The 25497-nt window shown below is 49.8% G+C and overlaps 1 protein-coding gene across 1 annotated transcript in view; it reads left to right on the forward strand.

The window, feature by feature from the left end:
* The first annotated feature begins 10021 nt into the window (after positions 1 to 10021).
* WNT8B (Wnt family member 8B) overlaps positions 10022 to 25497 on the forward strand; it is a 28559-nt gene continuing 13083 nt past the window's right edge. The window contains exon 1 of the mRNA XM_074959888.1: positions 10022 to 10213. Coding sequence (XP_074815989.1) covers positions 10146 to 10213 — 68 coding nt within the window. The 5' untranslated portion in view covers positions 10022 to 10145. The remainder of the gene's footprint in view (positions 10214 to 25497) is intronic.

Raw genomic sequence — 25497 nt, forward strand, 5'->3', positions numbered from 1 at the left:
AGACCTCAGTTCTATTCCCAGGGCTGCCCTGTACCTGCTCCATGCCTCAGTTTCCCCATCTGTAAGGAGGTGATGCTTACCTCTGTTATAAAGTGTCTTGAGCTCTGCAGAGGAAAAGTGCTGTATAAGAGCTGGGGTGAGCAGCCAGGGCCCGGCCTGATCCTGCCCTACTGTTGTAAGGTCACTTCCTCAGGCACAGGTTTTCTCCACATGCCCAGTAAGGAAATGAAAACCTGGTTCCAAGTCTGCCTCCCGCCGTCCACAGAGACCCAAGCTTTTCCCCCACAACAAGCGGGCAGCATCACAGTTCCCATGCAATCCATACCCAATCACGTCAATAACACAGCCTTAGCCAGGGGGCTTGGGGCTTTGCCCTTCTCGGCTGCCTAGTCAAATCCAAACCCTGGAAGTAGATATCGTCTGACAGCTGTCTGATGGTCTCTAGATGAAATCCACTTCCTACTGGACAGGTAGATGCCAGAGACACAGAAGATTGAATGGACTGTGAAGCCTAGACCACCCCTCACCTCTAGAGGGGACGACTTCTGTAACAGAGCCAAGACCCATGGACCTGTGCTACTGCTGTTTGCTTTGTCCCTCTTAAACCTGGGGTCAGAGAAGCACATCATAATAGATCCACAGAGTCCAAGGCCAGAAGGGAGCACTGTGATCTAGTCCGACCTGCACAGCACAGGCCAGAGAACTGCCCCACAATAATTACTGGAGCAGATGTGTTACTAAACCATCCCGTGTTGATTTAAGGAGACTGTCTCTTTGTGGAGCACTCCCCTTCCGCTTGCAATGGTGCAAACCCTCCTCACCCCTGGCAGGGGAGATAATGGACATCAGACCACTACCCTGGGGCACTGACAGCAGTTGCTCCCATGGAGAGAACTGGATGCCTTTGGAGTTTCTTTTACTGTGATTTGGCAACTAAAACGCAAGAGGAGAGGAAGCAACCAGCTCCCCACCAGCAAGTGCTCTGCAGAGCGGTGGTGAAACTGAAAGGGTCCAATCCCAGGATGGTGTAAATCAGCCTACCCCTGAGGAGCTAGCCCATACACAGAGGAATTCATCTGCACCAAAATTTTACTATGAAGTTTTAAAGGTTTAACATATGGTGAGTGGGGAGGGAAAAACATTAAAGCTGGACTTCATTTAAGGAAAAGCAATCTCTAACGAGGGGACTCCGTAAGGGGAGGAAGAGGCTAGACTGCTGCATTGTCAGGGCTCAGGTGCGTATCTGGGGAAAGACATAACCCATCTCCCAACCCTAGCAGCTGGGCTTATGGGAACTGCCCTGAATGGCCCTGGGAGAAAGGACATGAAAAGGCAGCTAGACCAGCGGCAGAGAGCAGACAGACCTGGCTAGCACAAGGCTTTATCCCAGCACCTAGCACCGTAGCTTCTGAGCACCTGCCCCATCAAAATTGCTAGCAACAGCAAAGTCCCTGTGGACTTTGTGGGGGTCTCTGGCTGGCACACCTTTCTTTTGGGGCACAGGTGCTGCTTTGTGCTTTGCTCTCATTTGCCTCAGACTGGCTGATTGATTTCTGGGAGTTTGGGCCTGTGTGGTCCTGGGGGAGCTGGACACATCAGTGTTGCGAGTGCCACCCTTACTCTAAGGAAAAGAGAGAACTTTGAAAAGTGCCATATTCTCCCAGCACCTGATCCCATGCCCTCGAGGTCAGGGAGCTTGGATTAGGTCCCTCCCCTATGCAACGGTCACCCTTAAAACTCAGCTTGCTTGTCTTACATAAATGGCCCTGGCTAGCTCCACCTGTGTAGGGTCTCTATGGTGTCCTATAACTACTAGGGTCTGCAGGAAATAGTGAGGTCACGTTCACTAGCTGAGACCCAGCGGCAGGTTTTAAGGGTGGCTGGTATGTGTGTGTATTACCCATGCACAAGAACTGTGTTAAAGAACATGAAGTTTGCAAAGTCAAGCTCCTGAAAGTTAAGAAATACCAGAACTGAGCTTACCCATGAAACTTTACTTCTCCCCTGGGGTGGGTGACGGTGTCTCCCCCTCCTGTCTTTGTTCTAGACAAAACCTGTGCAGAGACCTCCTTCTGGTCAAACACCCTGTGCCCCTGATTCACAGCATTCTCCCCACCACCACTACCAATGGGGGCAGCTGTGTACTACTGACAAGCATACAGCTCACTCAGCCCAGGCATGGGGAGACAGAAAGTATCTTCCCCCGAGAGATCCCTCCTGGCTCTGTGTTAAAAAGCCTGCTTGCCTCTCTCTGCCCCCCAAGCACGTCCTTCCTGCGCCTTTCTGGGCTAATAGGTTATTAGCCTATTGGCTCTCCCACCCAGTCCCAATCTATCAGTCAGGCCCAGCTCTGCCCCTCCAGTTTATTCTGTGGCTGTTTAACTCCTTGGTCAGACTGCTGCTGTTGCTAGCGCTCTGTCACAGTGTGTTGGCACCGAGAGAGAGTCTTTAATCACATGATCACATTTTTCCATGGGACCCTTGCCTCATTCACAAAAAGAAAAGGAGGACTTGTGGCACCTTAGAGACTAACAAATTTATTTCAGCACAAGCTTTCGTGAGCTACAGCTCACTTCATCGGATGCATTCAGTGCACCAGAGGGACAGTGCTCACTGTGTCAGTGTTTTGTCTGAGCCTCGTTGTTCAGTGGGTGGCCCCAGGCCGTATTCACATAACATAAGGGAGGTATTTGTCCCTAATCTTGTTCTCGGAAATGGCTGACCCATTTTGGCTGAAACTTTCCAAAAGAGCTCTGCCTGAGGCAGACACCCAGTGAGGAAAATTTCAGCCCAAACAGTTGCAGTTTGGCAAAGTTATAAGCAACTGAAAACAGGGTCTTATAATGGGAAACATTGGGTGACCTTAAATATAGGCAGTTTACATGACCACCTCTGCCTATGATAAATAGTTTATACCTAGGGTTGCCAGGCATCTGTTTTTTTACTGGAATGCCCGGTCCAAAAGGGACCCAGGCAGCTCCGGTTAGCACTGCTGACTGGGCCTCTAGAGTCCAATTGGCAGTGCAGCAGGGCTAAGGCAGGCTCCCAGCCTGCCCTGGTTCCACGCGGCTCCTGGAAGTGACCAGCACGTGCAGCTCCTAGGCATAGGGGCGGCCATGGGAGCTCCGTGCACTGCCCCCGCCCCAAGCGGCAGCTCCGCATCTCCCATTGGCCAGGAACCATAGCCAATGGGAACTGTGCAGGTGGCACCTGCAGGTGCAGACAGTATGCAGAGACCTCTGGCCATCCCTCCACCTAGAAGCCAGAGGGGGGACATGTAGTGCTGTGGACAAAGAGCCACCTGAGGTGAGCACCACCCAGCTGGAGCCTGCACCCCAACTCCCTGCCTCAGCCCTGAGCCCCCTCCTGTACCCCAAACCCCTCATCCCCATCCCCACCCCCAGCTGGGGCCCTCTTCACCTCTTGCACCCCATCCCCCTGCCCCAGGCCAGAGCTCCTTCCCACACCCTGAATCCCTCATTTGTGGCCCCACCCCAGAGCCCTCACCCCCAGCTGGAGCCCTCAACTTCTCCTGCACCCCAACTCCCTGCCCCAGCCCGGTGAAAGTGAGTGAGGATGGGAGAGAGCAAGCGAGGGAGGGAGGGAGGGAGGATGGAGTGAACGGGGCCTCGGAGAAGGGGCGGGGCCTTGGGGCAGGGGGTGGGGCAAGGGTGTTCAATTTTGTGCAATTAGAAAGTTGGCACCCCTATTTATACCCTGTATTAAGAGCTGAGTGGCTAATTCACAGCAAGTACACTATTAGACAAACTGCCCCTGTCTATTGCTCTTTGTGATGAGTCTGTGAGCAGGTATATGACACAGCACCTCCATGGCTTGGAGCATTGAAAACTGGACAAAGCACAGCTGCGGGGCAGGGCATGGGTAGGAGAACTCCAGCTGAAGCTCAGCACCTGCGAAAATCAGTCCCTAAAGGGAAATCCGGTGCTGGGGATAGGTCCATAGCATGTAGCTAGACAGCGTACCCCAGAACATCTGCAAATAGTACTGAAAGAGCCCTGTGAAGCTCCTTCTTGCAGCTGTTTTTAGAACATTTTGATGCTCTTCACACTCATTTTGGATCCCTGACGAGAACATTTTAGTCCCTATTTAGAACATTTTAGAACGCTGTTTGGGCTGCTTTTTAACCCGCTCTAGACACTGTTTAGATCATTTGGGGGAACTTCCCCTGCCCTTTGCGACGTTTTTTGAATATTTAGGGGGAATTTTTTGGAACACATTTTAGACACTTTGGGTTTGTTTTGGGGAACGTTGTGGACACATTTTGGCACCTCTTTGGCATCTTTCAGGCCCTTTTGTGGTAAAGTTTGGACTCTTTTGGCCCTGGTTCAGGTCAGCAGTAAAGCAACATGCTTAAGTCATTGCAGTCTATGAGACTTAAGCACCTGCTTCAGGTTTCTCAGGTGTTTAAGTGCTGTCCTGAATTGGAGTCTAAAATGCATCCTGGGAGACCTCTTTCTGATACTTTTAAAACTGAATCTAAGCAATCTTTGGCCTCTTCCTGGGCATATTTTAGACCTTTTGGAAACTTGTTGAGAACTTTCTGCGCTAATTTAACATTTTTCATCGGTTTGGGTGTATTTAGAGCTTCTTTTTTTTTGACATTTTGGGGCAGCTTTGACACCATGGATCAGATCCTCAGTTGGTGTAGATAGGTGTAGCTCTGCTGGAGTCAAAAGGACTAAGCTGATTTACATCAGCTTGGGATCTTGCCCCCTTTGATTCTTTCTTTGGTACTTTGGGGGTTGTTGGTTTTCACTTTTTACACTACTGGAGTTCATCGGGTCACTTTCAGGACCTTTCTAGAGACATTTGACAGCTGTTGGTGCAATTTCATACTCTGTTGTACCCTTTAAAGGCCCTTTTTAGATAACTTAATGGGAAAATTTTAATCCCTTATGAACAATTTGCTAAGACTTTTGGACTATTTGGGGCACTTTTTAGATCATTTGGGGTCAGTTGTTGACTTTTTAAAGACCTGCACTGGACACTTTTTGGACCCATTTTCCATACTTAGTGGGCACTTTGAGAAGCATTGAGAGCTCACCACTTTTTATCCCTTTTATAAACTGTTTGGGACACATTTAGGACTTTTCTGGACCCTGGAAATTCAAAGCAAATTCAAGAAGGCCCAGGTTTTTAACAGTGAGGGTGATTAACCTCTGGAAAATACTACCAAGGGAAGTGGTAGATTCTCCATCTCGTGATGTCTTCAGATACTTTTCTGGAAGAGACACTTTAGCCAAATACAAGTTACAGGCTCAATATGGGGTAACTGGTGTGACACCCTGACACCCCAATATTCATCACTGTCATGTAATTAGGATATGTTTTGTACAAAGTGTGCCTTGTGAGGTATCATTCTAAAAGTCTTGATCTGCTAGACAGCAATATCTCATTGGATTGTATGTGCTATTGTTGTATGTGAAGTTATGAAGTTTGGCTAGGTATGTGTTAATGAAACATGTTGTGAGGTTGAGAACACCCACAAGCAGCCTTTCAGGTACAACAGTAAAAAGGTCAAACAATGTTAATGGCTCATTGAGGAAATACACACAAGCACAAGGATTATCCCAGGAACTGTGTACAATAGAAACCTCTCAGAGATAGCACTACACAAGGGGAACTCTTTGACCCAGGTCACAGCAAAAGAGCTTTCCAGCAAGTGGGGAGAAGATATAAAAGGGGGAAAAGACATCATGATGGTACCTCACTCTCCCTACAACAACACACCTGGAAACACCTGAGGAACAAAGACTGAATTGGGGGAAGTGATGGTCCCAGGCTAAAGGGATTTTTAGCCTGTGAATGGAACACCTGGGGATTCCAAGCTGTAAGCAAGTGCACCTTGTCCATCTGTAGCCTGCTTGTATCATCTCTTAGGGTGAGAATCTGCTATTCATAGCCAATCTATTTAGTATATTAAGTTTAGTTTGCATTTTTTGTTTATTTGCAAAGTAATCTGCTTTGATGTGTTTGCTTTTATAGTTAATAAACTTGTTTTTGCTTTATCTAAACCAGTGTGTGGGAATCATAACTCGGGGGCAAAAGGCTGTTGCATATTCCTCTCCACATTGAGGGAGGGGGCAAATTTTATTAACTTACACTGTATGGTTCCAAGTGCAGTGCAAGTTGGTATAATTTTGGGTTTATACTCCAGAAGGGTTGCATGCCTGAGGAGATGGTAGTTGCCCTAGCTGTAGCCTTCCTATGCAAGGGCTGGTCAGAGGGCCTGTATGTAACTGCAGCTGGGTGTGTCTCTATCTGTATGAATGTTGGTGGTAGTGCAGACTGGAGGGATTTGCAGTTTGTCACAGCAGTACAGTGTAAGAGGGAGCCCAGGCTGGTGGGTCAGAGGCCTCACTGGTACCCCAGTTCCAGGCGTAATTCTAAGGCCTGTTGTAGCAGAGTGACTCCCTGGCTGACACCACCCCCTCATGGCTAGGTATAGTATGCTCTCCCAGTCTGGTGCCCCAGGCAACAGCTGCTCCCACCTGCGGTGGCCTGCCTCTTCTTATGACTCAGCCAGGTCACAGTCAGTTCTGCAAACAATTGCCCCAGGACCTTCTGCTACTCTTCAGCCCTGATATTTTGATGTCCCTTTCCTCTGGGCTTTCAATAGCACTTACATCGGGGGGCTTGGGTCATGCAACCTTCCTCAGAGCTGGCAGAGGAACCCAACTCACCCTTACCCCAGGTTCCAGCCCAGGGACCCTGCGGTGAGCTCCATCAGACTCCTGGCTGCCTCTCTGCACTACTCCCCATCCTGGCCTGCCTCTAGGCCCTATCCCCTTCCCAGGCTCTGCAGAGCTCTTCCCAGCTTCTTGTACCAAACAAAGCCTTCCAGGGCTTTCTCCTTTTATCAGGGCTCTCCACAAGAGCTTGCCTCACCCCTGTGGCTTCCCAGAGTTTCCCCTGGCCTGTCTCAGGGGGGATCCCAAGATCCTCTTCAATGCTGTGAGAGCCGGAGCACTTATGAAGAAGGCTCTCTTCCTCCCCAGCTGGGTCTGGTAATGAATCAATTCCCCACTTCCAGTTGCCACCTGGGGCATAATTAGGCTCCCGTTAGTCCTCTTTCTGCCAGTGTGGGGGCATACACCCCATCACACCTGTGTGATACAGGAGGTCAGACGAGCTCAGTGAATGGTCCCATCTGGCCTTCCACTTTGTGAATCTATCAATTTTATACCCTTTTGAGCCCTTCTCAGCCACTGTGCAGAGCTTTTTCACACAGTTTTGACACATTTTTCTGACAAATTTGCAGCATTTTTAGACCCCTTGAAAAACTATTTGAACCATGTTCGGTGCCTGGGCCCTCCAGATCCGTTTTGGTTGCTTTTTAAGGCACTTACTGGACACTTTTCAGAGCTGTTTGCCCCCTTTAAGGGAAATATTTCTATAGGTCTTGGGGCATGGTGGTTTTAGGTTAGTGATTTCAGTGGTGTGACTCCTGATTTACACTGCAGTGAGAGAGAGGAGGTGAGGGCAACATTTCTGGCCATTGGTTTCACCAAATTGTTTTGGTTGAAAGGAAATGTTCTGATTTTTTAAATTTGAAATTACTTTTTGTTTGAAATTTTCATTCAATTTTATTTTTTTAAAAAAGGGTAGCAAACAGTAAATGAAACAGTAAATGAAATATTTGGCACTTCTTCAGTTCACCAAAAGCGTCAAAAAATTTTCATTTCTGCTCGACCCAAATGTATTGTTGTTGTTTTTGTTTTGCCAGGGAAACAAAACATGAGTTATTTACCCTGCAGCACTATTCAGTGTGCCATATGGCTAACTTCAAACATTCAAAATTCATATGCTGGACCCCCCAACCATGAGATTGGCTTAATAATCATGAGATTATTACAAATAATAATACATTTGGGGGTGGTTTTCTCTGCTGCTCTGTTTCTGAGCCCTTAAGGCACACTTGGGCCAAGTTTTTAGGCTTTTCTTTGCTGCCACATGGGTGAAAAACATACTTCCATCTTAAATGAAAGCTGAGTCTCTCCCCTAATGTCATGACTTCAGGAGCTAGGGCGCTAAGTAACACCAAATATCATGAGACCAGTGGAAGAATTAGGAGAACTTGTAACACTGGCCCAGGGATAAAGATCAAGATCCAGTGACTCTATTGATTGGTTTCTTCCTGGCTGGCTGGCTAAACAGAACTAAGCATATGCTCCCATGCTGTGAGCCAGGGGCTCTTGTGTGACACCTGGGAGCCGGGCTGCCCCCTGGGCATTTGCTGGGAGCTGTAGAGTGTCAGGCTTGCAGGGAGAATTCCACCTGCTGGGACTGGAAGAGGGAGAGGCAGCATACTGGGATGGGAGCACTGGTCAGTTGGGGTAGGGGAGTGGGAGAAGGGGACAGCAGGATCAGGGGTCTCTGGGCTGGCTGACCCTCTCAGCTCCAGCACTCTGCATGTCAGGCCCCAAGAGTGCAGAGCCCCACGAGGCTGCACATTCCCCTTGTGCCCATGGGATGCAGGACAGGGATGGTCTCGGGACCAGGAGCTCGGAGCGCCTCTTTGCAGGCTCCCAATCAGCATCCTCCTTCTGAAGGGAGATCGAATCTTCCCGTCCCTGCAGACACCAGCAGCCTCAGCCCTGAGGTCGGGGAGGCTGCATGACTGCTACCCAGTGACCTAGGTCAGAGCTTATGCCTCTGTCTGAGATCATGGGACCCAGCCAAGAATGGTTTGTCTGTCTGAAGTGGCACTTAGCAAAATCCAGTTTCCAGCCAGCCTTCTCTGAACAGTCGCCCGCAGCTGTCACGCTCTTGTCGCACTCCTCGCCTCACGGGCACCGGTTCCAATTCTGCCCAGGGCAGTGAGGTGCTGACCGCTGCTGTAACTACGGAATGAGTTTGACAGGTCCCAGTCCAGCTCCCTGCAGACAAGCCTCACAAAATCCTCCTTGCAGCAGGGCCAGAGCGAGGGGGTCTGGACTAGCTTCTGGCCCCTAGAGGGGGATCCTCCAGGGTAGGTAGATGAGAGCCACAGTGGATGGGTAGAATGGAGGAAAAATTCTGTCCCCACAGTCCCTGAAAAGTTCAGAGTGGTTGTGGGGGCATAATGACATATGTGATGTTCTAGGAGGCCAGGGAATTGTTACAAGTGTTTCAGAGCAGCTACTGAGTGAGCTATTTTGGACTCAGTCAGCCCCTGACATGCAGCTGTCCCTCAGTACCTCAGTAAGGGATCCGTATCTTGCCTGAGCTCTGATGTCTCTGGGTTGTGACATCCCCTTTTGCTGGACTTTGCAGGAGGACGCGAAGAGAAACAAATAGCAGGGAAGAAGGTGAGATGGGTGACTGCCAGGTCTGGTGGTGACCCCCAGGGGACGCCTCCCTGCCAGTCAAAGGAGGGCATGCTCCAAAAGGGGAGCTGGGATAGGCAGATCTGAGGGCAGGTCACCCTGAAAGAGGAAGGCCATCTGGCTCTAGGAATTGGTTCTATTTCCTCCTAGCTTGGCAGGGATATTTTTAATATACCCACATCCCAGCCTGGTCCACAGACTCAGGGTGCCCCACTCCGACCTCCACTTGAGTGGCCCCCACTCCCAGAAGCAGAGCACATTCTCTCTCTCCCGTGCACATGCATCTACACAACTCCTGGTTGCAAATGAAGTCTCTAAGGCAGGAGGAGATCAAGGCGTGCAATCCAAGCCCTTCCCCGTTGCCTTTGGGGGGGATGGAGAGGCGGGGTGGTGCTGGTGGAGATTGCATCTAGTGATTATTTTGAGGGATTTGCTTTGTCTCTTTCTTTCTCTTTTTTTATTTTTCCCCCTCTTATCCCTTTCGTGGTGCATTTGTCTTCGAGGAACCTGGGGTGTTCTTTTGATCAGCTCAATCTCTCTCTGGCACTTGTGTCCTGATTGGCTGAAGGACTTAGGGAAAAAAAATCTTTAATTAAGTAGATAATCTCTTCTTCGGCAGTTCTGCAGCTCCATTTCACCACCCCCTTTAGCTCTCACTTTGGGATTGGTCACCCTCCATAGAAGTTGGGACTCAGGGGACATGCAGCTCCTTATTATACTGGGAGTGCTGGGTGGAAAATAGCCCTATCCCTTCCTTATTTTGTTTTTGATAGCCCAGTATTTTAGGATCTCCTTTCTCCCCTCACCATTTGGATTATGTTTCACATGGACCCTTATCTATGCATCTTCCTTCTCATTTCCTTCCTCTGCTTCTGCCAGGCCTGGTAAGTAGAGCATCTCACTTTGTGCCATGGGCAGGTGGCTGGGACGCACCCCGAGAGACAGCTAATAATGTTCCCTTTTGCCTTCCTGAGAAATCATCCCTTCCTTCCCTGGCATTTTACTAAGGTCTGATACTGAGTCCAAACTTTCTCATTGCCGGGCAGGTTTTATCTAGCAGAGAACGACTCTGTCCCTTTCTAAAACTCACTGGGCTACATTGTCAGCGGGGGTAAAGTAGTGTAGCTCCACTGAGGAGAGTCCAGGGGCACCTAGCCCATCATTTCCAAGTGGGTAGAAGACCTAAGCAGAGAACCAGGGACTTCTTCTTTGCCAGAGGTTCACAGTCCGTGTGGTTCTTGTCTTAATCAACCAGGACTTCTTTTCTTCCCCAGTAGAGCAGCCCGGGGCTAGAAGCTCAGGTTCTACAGTGCGGTATAAATGCCTAGGCAGATACATCGATAGGAACATGATGAAACCCAGATGTGGCTGAGCTGGCTCTGGGTAGGAGGGCTTATGGTCTGAAATGAGCATATTTGGTTTGTCTGAGATGAAGATTTCACTGTAGAGCCTGCTGGAGTTTAGCTTTATGGTCTAATTACAGGTTCTGTGTCACTAATCATCCCCCATTGTCTGGACCCGGGCAGCCGAATCAAACCCAATCTCTCCTAACACGAACAGGCAATCATTTCACTGGGGCCTAGTGCCCGGTCCTGTCAGTTTGTGTTTAATTTCCAGAAGTGTTCCGAAGAGGGTGCAAAGATTAAAGCTAGACTGGATGCAGCAGCATTCCATAGACAATAGGCACCTGCCTGGCCCTGGCAGGGGGATGGACTCCCATGACCTAGTTCTGGGGGTTCTTGTTCATCTGAAATTCCTATCAGGTGCCAAAGTCTCTGTCGGACCCTCTATTTCTGTTCCCCCTCTGGGGAATATGCTCTGCGAGTTACCGGCTCATTCCTACCCACCAAGGAAGGCTTCTCCCATTGATGAGTCAGAACCCACCTTCAGAGCCCTGGGCTCCAAAGCTATTCGTGTATAAATGAAAGAATATCAAACATACAGCCACCAGGACTCAGGAATACACCAAATTAACTGAGAGTTACTCCCGGTCTGCTGCAAACAAGGAGGGAATCCTCTTTCAGCTCCGACCTTCCCTCCTCCCTCACACACGGCAAACTCACAAATACTTTCTTATGCCAAACTAGAGGTAAATCCTTCCTGGATAGCAGGAAGAGGTATTATTCTGTAGTGACACTTCATAGCAAATCTTCCTATATGGGGCTGATCCCCTCCCCACCCCCCTTCTATATACATATTCCTCATCACCCAGTATGGACAAATTTAGAAGACGTTAAAGAAGAATATCGGAGTTTGATAGGAAAAGCTCAAGGCACAAATGAGAGTTAAGGGCTCGTACCCTGTTGACTTTCATGCCTAAATGCCCTCTGTGTCTTTGGAAACCTTCCACCTGATGGAAAAAGTTGTGGGCCCAGTAACGTCCTGCTTTGCTGAAAGGCTCACTGACAGCCTAAGAGACAGGGATTTTCAGGGACTATTTCCAGTTTAGTTGCTAATGACATTTCTCCTCCCCTCCACCCCCACCCCCATTCCTTGCTGTTCTTCACCTGATCTGGTAGCTTTAAAAATAACAAGATTCCTCTTTCTACTCATCAGAGCAGACGGGATATTGGGGCTTTGGGGGGAGGCGGGGGGGGATTGTGTCTGTATTTTTTAAAACTGGTGCTGTTGCTAAAATGGCTGTGTTGGCTGGTGTCAGAACAAAACATTGGGGTTAAATTATTTTATAAGATATGGTAAGGGAGGGAAAGGAATAAAAAGTGGAAAAGAAAAAAAGTGAATGTAAAGACCCAAATGCTAAGAAGTCGCTTCTCCTTTTGCAGTTTTTGGGAATAATGTATCAGTCTCTAGCATTGCAACTTGCTCTTTACTCTTAAATTATGATTTTTGTCACTAATTTTCAGTGTCGCTGGTTTTACATTATTTCAAAGGTGGAAGGAAGGTTTCTTGCGTGTGAGTGGCTTTGGGACTGAATTGGGTCCATTCTTTATTCTTGCAATAAGTAAAATAAGAAATAAATACGAGTAAATCATTTATAGCTGTTTTCTAAGCAAGTCCCTTGAGGAGCAGATATCAAAAAATACCTTAAAACAAGATTGCCTCAGAATCCCCGGGCCCGATTTGCAGCTGGTGTAGCCCCATTGATCTCAATGCTGATTTGCACCACCTGAGGATCTGGGCCTATGTGTCTGGTCAGACAGAGAGTAAACACAATGAAAGCACCAAAGGCTTGTTTGCGTTATAGCCATGTAAAATGCACTGGACCAGATCCTCAGCTGGTGTAAATAGCCATTGGCTTCCACTGAGCAGCATCAGGTCATACCAGCTGAGGAGCTGGACTTCAGACTTATTTATTTTTTAATGTTATTATAATTTTGTAAAATATGATGAAACTAAGCACCATCACCTGCACCTTGTCCTGATTTTGTTTTTTAACCTAAATGAAAAGGAGTACTTGTGGCACCTTAGAGACTAACAAATTTATTTGAGCATGAGCTTTTGTGAGCTACAGCTCACTTCATCGGATGCGCATCCGATGAAGTGAGCTGTAGTTCACGAAAGCTTATGCTCAAATAAATTGGTTAGTCTCTAAGATGCCACAAGTACTCCTTTTTCTTTTTGTGAATACAGACTAACACGGCTGCTACTCTGAAACCTAACCTAAATGAATATGGCAGCATTTAGAGTAACAACTTGTACTAGTCCAGGGGTCAGGCATGGACTGAAATATAAGATCGGACTTTTCTCCTTCTAACTCCTGAGCTCTTTTGATTCTACTTTTTCCATGGCGTGCTCGCCTGGCACTTGAAGGAGGAATGAAAGGAGGAGTGTGAGGTATCTAGAAACAGCGGACAGTTTTGCTGCAGCATGGGAACGATTACAGGAGCCGGCCTTTCTGTGTACACTGGGCCAGATCTTCAGCTAATGTAAATCTCCATAGCTCCTTTAAAGTCAGAGGAGCTGCGCTAATTTACACCTGCTGAGGATCCGGCCTAGTGCCACATTCTGCTCTCTTTTACAATGGGCGTGGATAAGTAGTAACTGAAGTCAGTGTAACGTAGATGTATGCAAACGGGGAATGAGATCTGCAGCAGTTTGCATCTGCAAACAATGAAGAAATGATTGAATGGGTATTGTCAATATCACATCACATTTCATCACCACTGGCAAATGCACTACATACCTCCCTGTGGTGTGTGGCCAGCACAGAGATGTGGTCTCATTAATCAGATCATACTGGCGAAGAAGAAGCACAAAGATTTTGGCTCTGGTATTAACCTTATTTGTTTCTCTGACTAAGCAATGAAGAGTGTCCAGTTACTCTCCCACCCATAGATTTGTCCATTCTGAAGCAAATCTTCCTCATAACCAAACCGTCTCATAGCCCTGCTACCAAATCCTCCGCAGCTTTAACAGTTACAGCTAGAGGCTGCTGGCACTAGAGAGTATATTATTATAATGGGTCTCTTCCATCCCTGATGGCTATGATCCTGTCCCGAGGCCATTCAAACCACTGATCAGCCAGCACACACAAAAAAATCTATCCCTTTATATTAATAAAAGCATTTGGACTCTCCTGTTTGCTCAGCTGCAGATGGTGAATGGGAATATACGGCCTTTGTAGCAAACTCTGACTTTTCTCCTTAAAGGGACGGATCCTCAGCACCAGTGGAGCTATGTTGATTGATCCAGCTGACGATCTGGTCTTTTATGTTTTAGATAAACTCTGAACTCGTGCATTACCATCCTCCTCTCCCAAAGCCACCGCCACTACAGTTCAGACACAGATGGTGGTGGACCCTAAACAGAGATCACTGCAAGTAGCTTGCAAACTGATGACTCTTGAATAGGAAGCGTTTGGGGTTTCCTCCCAAGGAGATGGGAAGCAAAGTATCTAGCAATGCCAGAGAGGAGTTTCAGACTGGAGGCAGCTCTTCTGTTGATCCAAAAGGATGACAGGAGAGGATGGGCTTCCTTCCGTCTCCTAGGTCTGCCTCCACTAGGGAATTTTGTCTAAATATTCCCCCTGTTGCTACCATTGGATCAGCTTCACCCCTGGCAGCCCGGCTGAGTGAGCTAGTGGTGCGTTCTATTCCTGGCCGGTGAAATCCTGGCTCAACCAAGTCAGTAAGAGTGTAACCAGCATTTCCCCCATGTCCTCGAGAACTGTGCTGAGCAGGATTAGGTGAGAGGGTGGTGCCCTGTTTACACTCGCACAACCCTAGAGCTGAGCTGGTGGTAGGAGATTTTAACACAGCCCTAATCTTGCTCTGGTCTTCAAGAAGTGGGGACAAAGAAAGGGAGGGTGTCGTTTGCCCTGAAGACCCCCTAGGGCTTTCCATTGTGTTTGTGTGTCCCCATCTGATGCACAAAACCATGCTGCAACCACATTCACAATGTATGCCCTACACTTGCTGAAGGACCATTAGTCCCAGGGGTTTTGTGAAGAGACATAGCCCTCCGTACAGTGACGGAGAAGCCATGCTGGCTAGCTGCAAAGTACAGGGCAAGCAGTTTGGCACAGAGCTGTAGCTAGCAAACGTGAACCTGAGCTCAGTCAGACTCGCTGCTTGGCAAGACTATACACTTTAGTTACATTGTAGAAGCAACCAGCAGAGACCAAGCCCCCATTGTGCTCAGTGCTAGACATGCAGGTCATAGAATATCAGGGTTGGAAGGGACCTCAGGAAGTCATCTAGTCCAACCCCCTGCTCAGAGCAGGACTAATCCCCAATTTTTGCCCCAGATCCCTAAATGGCCCCCTCAAGGATTGAACTCACAACCCTGGGTTTAACAGGCCAATGCTCAAACCACTGAGCTATCCCTACTTAATGAGTTTACAGACAAGGGTTTACAGACGGGGTCCCTGCCTTAATGAGTTTACAGACAAGCTGGACAAAGGGCAGCAGAGGGAAAGGACTTGATTCACTCATGCAACAGGTGGAGCTGGGACTAGACCCCAGGTTGCTGGACTCCCAGACCAGAGTCCTAGTCCTTGGCCTGTGAAATCCGAGTCCAGCTGACAGAGTTCCTGATTTCGGTGGAGGAAATGTCTGTTTCCTGGGGGTTGTTCATCGAGGGCTAGGTGAGTGGTTGGGGCAGGACTCCTTGCCCGCTGGCACCAGCCGCGTCCTACTCTGTGGAAGCCAAACTGGAATCCTCCCTGCTCTGTTTGACAGGGGCCCGCTCAGGGGCTTGGCTGCCAGGTCCCGGTGCTGCCAAGGCTGGAGTAACGTTTGGGTTGGTGTTGTTAGGAGGTTGCCCCCAGCTATAATGAATGGCGCTGCCTCTTGTGGTGTTTCTCAGGGAGCCTGAGGAGGTGCCCAGCCAGGGTGGTCCCCAGCAGGCTCCATTTCCTCCTCACGCCAGGACAGCACCCTATGCATTTCCACACGCCCCAAGGTCCACAGCACTAGGCAACCTGAATTGCAAACACACAGCGAGAAAAGACCCGTTGCTCTCACTCTACCCTCCCGGGAGCAGCATGGCCAGGGCAGGCCTGGCTGGGCCACGAGGCTCCAAGCACAGACCACAGGGGCTGTGCCCCTTTAGGACAGATCTCCCTGACCTGCTGCCCAATGCAGCTCCCATCACCCCACTGATAAATAGCCTGTATTTCAGACTGGTAAAAAGTGCAGGCCATTCCCTGGAAGGCCAAGATGCTGGCAAGGGAGCTGCTCTGCCCCTGAGCTTTGTTCACCAGTTCTCCAGGGACCACTTCCCCTCACTGCTGCCAGGGCTTGGGGATCAGTGATGAGAAGGGGAACTTTGCCAGGTCTCTGGCTAAAGCCCTTTGGATCCTGCATTTAAAAGCTGGGGGGCGAGCAGCTTTCCCGGAGTCCGGGCACAGTGGAAGAACAGAGCCCCTGGATCCCTTACCCCGCCAGCTGCTGAACACCCTCGACACCCACCAGTTCCAGTGGGAGTTAAGGGTGCTCAGCAGCAGGGTTGGCTCAGCACCAAGAACAGGGTGGTGGGGTGAGGGGGGGAGACGGCGGCACTTGGAAAGCAGCCCTGTATAGCCGCTTTGCTTCTGTTGGGTCAGTGACGCTGCTGGCTGCACCTAATGCTGATGGAGGAAGTGGAAGCTGGTAGGCCAGAGGAGTGAGGCGCGTCGGCTCCATCTGCACCAGAGCTGGGAGGTTAGGTTCCCAGGTGGCGGAGAGGTACCCGCGCTAGCTCTGCTCCAGCTAGCTCACTAACCACGGCAGCGTGGCTGGACTAGCATGGATGGTGGCTTGGGCCACCCAAGTATGCGGCCCCGCTGGGATGAGCTCCGCCAGCCAGCCCAAGACACCCCTGTGCTAGCCTGGCTGCAGTGCTACTTTGGTACGTTTATGCCAGCTGGGAACCTCGCCTGCCAGCTCCACTGCAGACGCAGCCCTAGATCTCTGCAAGCTGCCCTGCGGCATGAGCCCACTCTTGGCTACAGGCAGCTCCTCGCTCCCCTCTGTTACATGGCCCAGATGGGGGGAAATGAATGAGGAGAGAAGGGCCATGGAAGGGCAGTGGGTGGGAAGCCAGCCAAAATTCAGGCTTATCCCCTCACAGCTGCATGGCTCCACCCCACAAGCCTTCAGGGCTCCCTGGGTTTTCGAGGGCTAGGGCTGGGACATAGGCAAAGACATGCTCCCTGAGGAGCCTCCAACCTGAAATCTGAGCAGGTGCTTATGGCAGCATTAACTGCCAGAGAGCCCCTGCCATGGCATGTAGCATATAACCGGGCTGGGGGAGCACAGGACAGCAGCAGGGCGACCTCTGGATCTGCACGGGCAGAAGAGTTGTGGGGGGATCAGACCACCTGGGCTGTTTTCTGAATCCCTCATGGCTCCTTGAGATCTGATGAGTCCTCATTCTCCTCTGCACTGCTAAAACCACGTTGTCCCCAAGAGGCTGATTGACGGGACTGCCACACCTACTACCTCACCGCCTTTTCCAGCTGAGTTCGACCCTCCCACGGGCTTAGCCCATGGAGAGAGGCACACAGCCCTGCTTCATTAGCTGCTAAAATACAGGGGTAGGAGAAAGTGGGGTTGTATGGCCCCTAGCACAATGGGCCCTGATCCATGATACACAGCATCCGCATCATTCATAAAACGGACTGAGCTCTATTTTAAAAGGAATGGGATCCACGTAGTTAAAGATCATTAGAACAATTTACCAAGGGGTGTGGCAGATTCTCCATCACTGGCAATTTTTAAATCCAGATGGGATGTTTTTCGGGGTCTCTGGCCCGTGTTATACAGGGGGTCTGACATGATCCCAATGGTCCTGTCTGGCCTCGGAATCTAGCAATCTATAAATAATTTGGTCGCCTGCCTGCCCAGGGGAGGAGATATGTCCTCTCCTGGGGGACCCAACTGAGGATACAGAAGCAAAGAGGTTGGCAGGAGAGAGATGGCATTTTGGCTTCTCTCCGTGCAAGATGCCACTGTCAGGTTTGCTCTGTCACTGACTCATTTTGTGGCCTTGGTCAAGTCAACTGCTTGGTGCCTCAGTGTCCCCACCTGTAAAATGGAGAGTATTATGGCTACCCATCTTTCTAAAGCACTTTGAGATTGGCTGGTGAAAAGGTGACAGTGGTAGGTGTGATTGGGATTATTAGTTTGCAAATCCTTGGGAACAGAACCATTCCAGCCTGGATCAGACCAATGGCCCATGTAGCCCAGTGACTTGTCTCTGATGGCAGCGGGCACCAGCTGCTTTAGTGGAAGGGGCAAGAACCCCCTGCAGCAGGCAGTTCTGGCCCCTGTTATCTGAGGCTGGCTCATGCCCTGGAGCAGGAGAGGTTAGATCACTTCCAGAAACTCGCCATTAAATCCTCAGCTGGGGTCAATCAGCATTGTTTCGTTGACTTTAATGGAGCCACGTCAGTTCACACAAGCTAAAGATCTGGCCGGATGCACTTAGACTGTCAGCTCTTTGGGGCAGAGACAGTCTTTCTGGGCTGTGTTTGTACAGTGCCTGGGGCAATTGGTCCTGGGCCATGCCGGGGGCTCAGGCGCTACCTCAATAATAATAATTCATTAATCACCAAGTCCCCAGTGGCACCGATATTTCCACTAGCCAGTGGAGCATGAGCACAGAGAGCACTGAGAGCTCAGCACGGCCTCAGACCACCAGCCCAGCTGCAGCAGCACGTACATAACTTTAATAAAACGGGGCCTGATTCTGATCAGCAACAGAACACTGACTCCACTGGAGTTACGCCTGATTTACACCAGTGCCAGACCCAAACCAGCCCCATAATCCTGGCCAATCTCAGCTGTTTAGGCGGATTTCTTGTATGACAGTCGTTCCCCTGGGCCCCAATCAAGGCCCAGGTCCCAGCCCTGGTGGGCGCGGTACAGACGAGCAATAAGAAAGCAGTCCCTACCCCCGACAGTGCCCAGGCTGAATTTAGGACAAGACCCAGCAGGTGGGTATGACACAGGTAGTGGTGACACGGGCACATTTTGCAGAGTAGGCTGTCGTTTCAGCCTGGGATCAGCTGGCAGAGTCTGTAGGGACCCTGGCAGTCTGAAGGAGGGATGGCAAGCAGAGTAAGGCTTTTCTCACACCTCCATGAGAGGCCGGGGGAAAGGGTACAGGAGATGGCGGGAGAAGCAGACTAGCAGGAGATGGAGGCTGGCACGGCTGGCAGAGCAAAGGGAGGGGTCAGTGGCTGGAACGGCTTGGGTCGGGAAGGTGGGGTGAAAGGAAGGGCCTCCAAGGGGAGGATGGAAGGCTCGTGTTGGAGGCAGCAGAGAAGAGGGAGGCAGAGGGGGGGAGAGCTCAAAGCAGAAGGATGTTCCCAGAAGCAGCCTTTGAATAGACTGGAATGCCAGCCCTGAAAAGGGGAGATGACAGTATTCAAGGCACGAGATGAGAAGGGCGAACACTCAGTTGCTCCCTTTCCGCCCACCCTGCCCGATCAGCTCGCCCTCCCCTGCACCCTGGCGCAATGTGCAGTTTGGATGGGGAAGGGGTTTTCAGTCACTTTCCTGCATTCCACCATTTCTCACACAAAGCTCTTTGAGTACTACAGCACAAACACCGAGAAGGCTGGGGAAATTCAGCCACAATCAGCTACTGCAGCCTGGAAAACCCCCATGCAGCTGGATGCTTCAGGGAGCAGCTAGGCTTTGCTTTTCTCTGTCTCTACAAGAGCAATTTCTAGTGCTGTATGGCTATTGAGAAGAAGGACAGACTCTGACTCAGAAGATCTGGGTTCAGTGTCTGGCTTTGCTACATGATCCCTCTGTGACCTCAGGCAAATCTCTAACTCTCTGTTTCCCCATCAGCAAAATAGAAATTATACTTCCTTTATCTGTCTCTTACGATGTGTTTGTACAGCACCTAGCACAAAGGGGCCCTGAGCTCAGCTGGGGCTTGTTGGTGCTCCTAATAAAGAACATGCTCTGCATAAAGTCTGTAGTCCAGAGGTGAGCCCCTTAGCTCTCCCAAGCAAAGCAAGGGCAGGTTGGGTTGGTACTGAGCTGAAAACCCAGGGTGGTGTTACTGATTCAGTAGGCAAGTATCAGAGGGGTAGCCATGTTAGTCTGGATCTGTAAAAGCGGCAAAGAGTCCCGTGGCACCTTATAGACTAACAGACGTATTGGAGCATAAGCTTTCGTGGGTGAATACGACGAAGTGGGTATTCACTCACGAAAGCTTATGCTCCAATACGTCTGTTAGTCTATAAGGTGCCACAGGACTCTTTGCCGCTGATTCAGTAGGGGAGCTCTTCCTAACCGCAACCCGGCATCATGGAGAGCTGTACATTGGAGGTGCTGCCTCTGGTACGAGACCTAAAGTTAAAATCCTGACTGTGTGTGTTCATTAAAGGTAATGGAAACTGTTGCAAAATGAAGGGCAAATCTCCCTAATTCCTGGTGAAATCCCAGCTTTCGTCACATTAAAATCCCCCCTGTAGTTTCAGCTGGAAACAGCATTCTTAATTCCCTGTCGTAAACCATGGTGTAGTGTGGTCAGGAGCCATTCACCAGCTGCCACGTTCTGCCCCAGAGCTGGCTGCATTTCACGGGAGGGTTAGGTGACTCCTGTGTGTTCGCTGGTTATATCGGTAAAGCACATTAGGCTCTCTGTAAAGGTAAGAAATTACTATCTGTGTTTAGCTAGCTGGAAGCAATAACACAGCAAATTGCAAAGTTCCATTGGATACCTTCTCATCTCAGTGCGATAAGGCAGAACACGAGGCGCTGTTGTACTGGATACCTTGCCCATCTGAGGCCGTCACATACAGCAAGGTGCATGATTATACTGGAAAGCTGCTCCCCTGGAGCAAAATGACACAGAAAGAGTTATGTCATTTTTCCAGGGGGCTAGATTGTAATCATGGGCTATCTTGTGACTATTGAGTACTTAACCATCGATTATTAACATGCATGCTCTTTACAGAGTTTTCTCTATGGAATTTCCTCGGGGTGACTGTTTGGTTTTTTTAATAGGAATTTTTTCCCCGCAAAGTACTTTCACTATTTTTCTAGACAATTTGTTAGCCAGCATCAGAACCCAAACAGCCAAATCCAGTTAGGAGGGCCCTGGACTCGGAGAGCTGGATTCAATTTCTGACTCCCGCCATGTGTGGCCTTGGCCAGGTCATCACCTTTCTGTGCCTCAGTGTCCCCATGCTATAAAATGAGGATACTAATGCTTCCTTTCTGCCCCCCCCCTTTGTCTACTTAGAGCATAAGGTCCTTGGGGCAGGGCCGGTCAATAAATATAGGTCTGTACACTGTCTAGCCCAAGGGGGCCTGGATCTTGATTAGACTGGAATGCAAGCCCTGAGATGACAGTATTCAAGGCACAAGATGAGAGGGGCAAACACTCAGTTGCTGCCTTCCCGCCCACCCTGCCCAATCAGCTTGCCCTCCCCTGCACCCTGGTGCAATGGGGCATCTGTCTTTCTACAGTAGAAATAAGGCTAGTGATGTATGTTTGCCTTTTTGATAAGGTAAGAATTGTTGAGCCTGTGAGGCACTTTGTTCTCTTTCTTTGGCTGGTGTAAGGTCTGCATTGAGGCTTAGGCTGTGGGCCTGATTCATTTCTCACTCCCACAGGGTTTCCCCTCAGCTGAAGACACTGCGTATATAGGTCTGTTGTCTTTAATGGCACTGCGCGGCTTGGCACCAGCTGAGGATCTGGCCCTGGGACTGCCAGAGTTGTTCCTGGTTTGCCAGGCTAAGGGAGAGGAGAATCAGACTCTGTCACTCTGAGATGATCATAGTTATTAAATACCAGCACGGGCCAGGCCGAGCGGAGGTTGTGCTGTGCTCAGTTCCTTGGCGTGTGGACTGCAAGTGACATAATGAAGGTTTCTACTGATGTCGGCAATAGTCGGATGGGGCTGCTGATTCACAAGGATAAGAGATGGGTTTGCATCGGTCTGTTACATAGTCTCTGTGCCCCTCTGTCTCTTCGCTCTCCCCCTATAAAAACCCTACGGTATTTCACAGCCCTGGCCCCCCACCTGAACACCTGACATGGGCTCAGCCTGTGCCTGTAGAATGCACCAGTGTCTAATGCGTGATCTCTTTGTCTGTGGCTTTCACACTGTTTTTGCCTCTCTCACTTTCTCTTGTGTGTCTCTCTCCATTGTGCTGTCACTCCCATTCTCTCTGCCGGGGCCTCTTCAGCGCTCTGCCGTTCATTAATTCCCCGCTCTGTCTCACGTGCTCCCTGAGGGTCCTGTTCTCTTGTGGCCTGATGGACAGTGTGTTGGATTAGCAGCTGAGGACGGGGGTTCTGTTCCTGGAGCTATCCCGGAGCTGCTGTGTGACCCTCGGCAGATTGCTTCTTTTCTTTATTGCCTTATGTGAACTGTAGGCTCTTTGGGGCAGGACTGTCTTGGGGTATGTGTTTGCACAGCATCTAGCACCATGGGGCCCTGATCTTGGTCTAGAGGCTGCTGTAATACACATCCAAATAGCTAACCCTGTGGGAGTTGGGACAATGAAGGCAGACATGCCTCCTACTCTCCCCCGCTTCTACTTATGACATGGGAGGAACTGAAGTGTTTCAAAATCATGAGATGCAGTTACCGTATGTCTCCAGAGCAGCCTACTGGTAGGAAGCCCTTGAACCTCTCGAAGCAATGAATGCCTCTGACCATGTCTTCTGCGATCTGATTAGAGCAGGAACTTCTGCTCTAAACTGCTGAGAGATCTGCTTGTGCATTCCAGGTGGACACCCTCCAGGCTTGTGTTTCTGCCTTCCCATCGCTCTGCTACCACCATCCTGCCAATGAAGCTGAAAGCTCTAGTCTGCCTCAGTCGTCCCCAAATTCCACTTGCCCAACATGTTCAAAAGTAGGGCATTAGATGCAGGGGCCTGCTAGCTTTTTACTGAGGATTGACAGTGTTATGTTCACAGCATACACAGAGAATTTAAATAAAAACATCAAATACTCTTCCTGGAAGGTTGCAGCGTAACACTACTTTACTTCTTAGAATCCAGAATGATAACACACAAGAGCCCCAAAACAGAGAGAGACAAAGCAGGCTGCTCCATAAAAGAGAGAGGCACAACTCACCCCACCTTATTCTAGGCTGGCTGGCTGCAGACTGACTCTGATCCCATGCTTTCCCAGAGCCCACTAGCCTGCAAGCAGAATCAGGAAAACCCCTGAGAATTTAAAGTGATAGACCACAACTTTTACACAGTTTTCAATATACCATAGCCAGCTCCACAGCAGCAGTCAGACTATGTTATAGTCTGTTCCTGGACTGACAGCAGCCAGTATCTGGGGATGCCACTGGGAGAACACCTTTGGGAAGGAGAAAATGTTCAAACCACTAACTCCAGCCCTTGGACCCTTCAGTCAATCAGAGTTCTGGCTATGAGTATTGTCTGCCCAAAGGATACACATGCCAGATTTCAGTAGATACAAAGACAAGACTGAGGTAGCAGGGATACTGATCATTCTCATACACGCATCTGTATCCTGTGGCACTCATTACCACAAGGTATTGCTGAAACCCAGAGCTAGTAAGATTCAGAAAAGGACTGGACATTGCTGTGGATAACAAGCACAACCACAATTATATTAAATAGAATAAAAGTGTAGAAGGGATGTAAACCCTCATGCTTCAGGGCATATGTCAACCTCTAATTTACAGGGGTCAGGAAGGGACTTCTCCTATGGGCAGATTATTTTGTCATTGCCCATTACAGGGTTTCTTATACCTTCTTCTTTAGAAGAGATTGGAGCTGGCTACTGTCAGATGGTCCCCTGGTCTGATCTGCTCTGGCAATTCCTATGTTATTTCACAGTGAAGTAGCTCCATTGATCTATCCCCAAAGAACATGCAGGTTGTTATTTCTTAAAGACTCTTTGAGATACAAAAGCATAGAGGAAGGATGAGCCAGTGGTTAGGGTGCTAGCCTGGAACGTGGGTGACCTGGCTTCAATTTCCTGCTCAGCCACAGACTCCCTGGGCAAGTCACTTAATCTCACTCTGTGCCTCAGTTTCCTCATCAGCACAATGGGGATAACAGATCTGCCCGGCCTCACTGGAGTGTTATAAGGCTACATACATTGAAGAAATTGTGAGGTGCTTGCAATCGATAGTGATGGGGGCAATCTCTGTACCTTAGCTAGACAGGGTGTGACTGACAGAGTGTGACTGTCTCATTTTGGTTGTTGGATTTAGCGTGCGGGTGCTGGGTGGGGCTGGTGGCTTGTGAGATATGGGAGGTTAGACTGGATCATCTGGTGGGCCTTTCTGGCCTCAAGCTCTATGACACTAGCAGCTAGGACAAGAGAGCTGGCTTCTATTTCTGGCTCTGGCTGGATCTCCTGTGGCAGGCATTGTGTCTCTGTTTCCGCTCCCACTCTCTGTCTGTCTTGACTGTAAGTGCTGCAGGGTAGCAGTTGTCTCTCACTATGGGTACGTACAGCGCCGAGCACAATGGGGACCTGGTCCTAGTTGCGGCCTCAAGAAGCTATAAATAAAGAGTGAGAAATTAGGTCAGGTTGGAGGAGTGGGTGTAGCAGAGGGAACAGAGCAATGGCGGGAGACTCTTGAAAGGCCTGATGGTTCCATTTGGAAAAGCCAGGCAGGACTTCCCTGAATAATCATTGAATCACGCCTGCCTCAAGTCAGGGAGAGTCAGATGAAAGCCGTGTCAGGGCGAAGTGGCTTTAAGAGATTGAAGCTTCTTTCTACTTCCACATGAGCTGGGAGAATAGCTTTTCTCATGGTCTTTCATCATGTCTGATTCCCGTTCCAGCTAGAAGTGGGAGCCATGATCCCAAGCACAGTAAAGCCACCCCTGAGCATTCAAAAAATCATGAGTCTGGCCCAAGACAGTAAGAGGCTAAAAGAAAAGCTTATGATTTAAAAAAAACCAATATTGACGTTATTTGTATTTGCCTTCTGGCTTCGTAGCCATTGTTTTCAAGCTTTTCTCTGTAACCACAAGGGCTAGAACCTTACTGTTGTCTCACGAGGAGAGCCGAGATTCTCATAGTCACATGCCTTCAGGAGCTGGGGCCTTAAGACAACCCTAAATAGTGTCAGACAGAATAATATATAGAAGTTGACAACACTGCAACTACTTACCCTGGTTCAAGTTGGATTAGATTAGAGGTAGCAGGGTCCAGCGGAACAAGGAGGTGGTTAGGGCATGAGCCTAGAACATAGGAATCCCTCCTTTCTGTCTGTCTGCTCGCGGAGCTAGATGTGCGCTACCTTCTGGTTTGGCTAGGTGGCGCTGGTGCACATGGGACCAGATCCTAAGCATGCTGGGGCAGCGTCCAGGGGTTGTGCAGTGGGGATGGATGGCTGGTCCCAGGGCAGGGGCTGGGCTCTGTTATGCACAGGAGGGTCATTCCCACTGGGGCCAGCTGGGCAAATGCCTGCAAATGGAAATCAAATGACTGGTAAAAGACTGACCGTGCAAGAAAGAGGGGGGTGGGATGGGAGGGCAGGAGTAGCCCCAGGGTGGGGGTGCGGTGATAAGGGGAGGGGGGCACTGCCCTAGAGTGGGGGCAATTATGAGGAGGGGGAGGAGGGCCCTGCCCCAGGCTGTGAAGAGGAGCGAGGGGGTCACAGCCCAGGATGGGCCAGCAGTGAGCAGGTGATTTCCTGATGTGGAGGGGCTCTTAGGAGGGGGAAGGGGCTTCTCTGCCCCAGGGGGAGGGGCTGGAAGGCCAATGCTGCTCCGAGCTGGTGAGGGCACTGCAGAATTCCTGGCATTCCCG

Source organism: Natator depressus, chromosome 7 (genome assembly GCF_965152275.1).
Source record: "Natator depressus isolate rNatDep1 chromosome 7, rNatDep2.hap1, whole genome shotgun sequence".
Taxonomy (NCBI): domain Eukaryota; kingdom Metazoa; phylum Chordata; order Testudines; family Cheloniidae; genus Natator; species Natator depressus.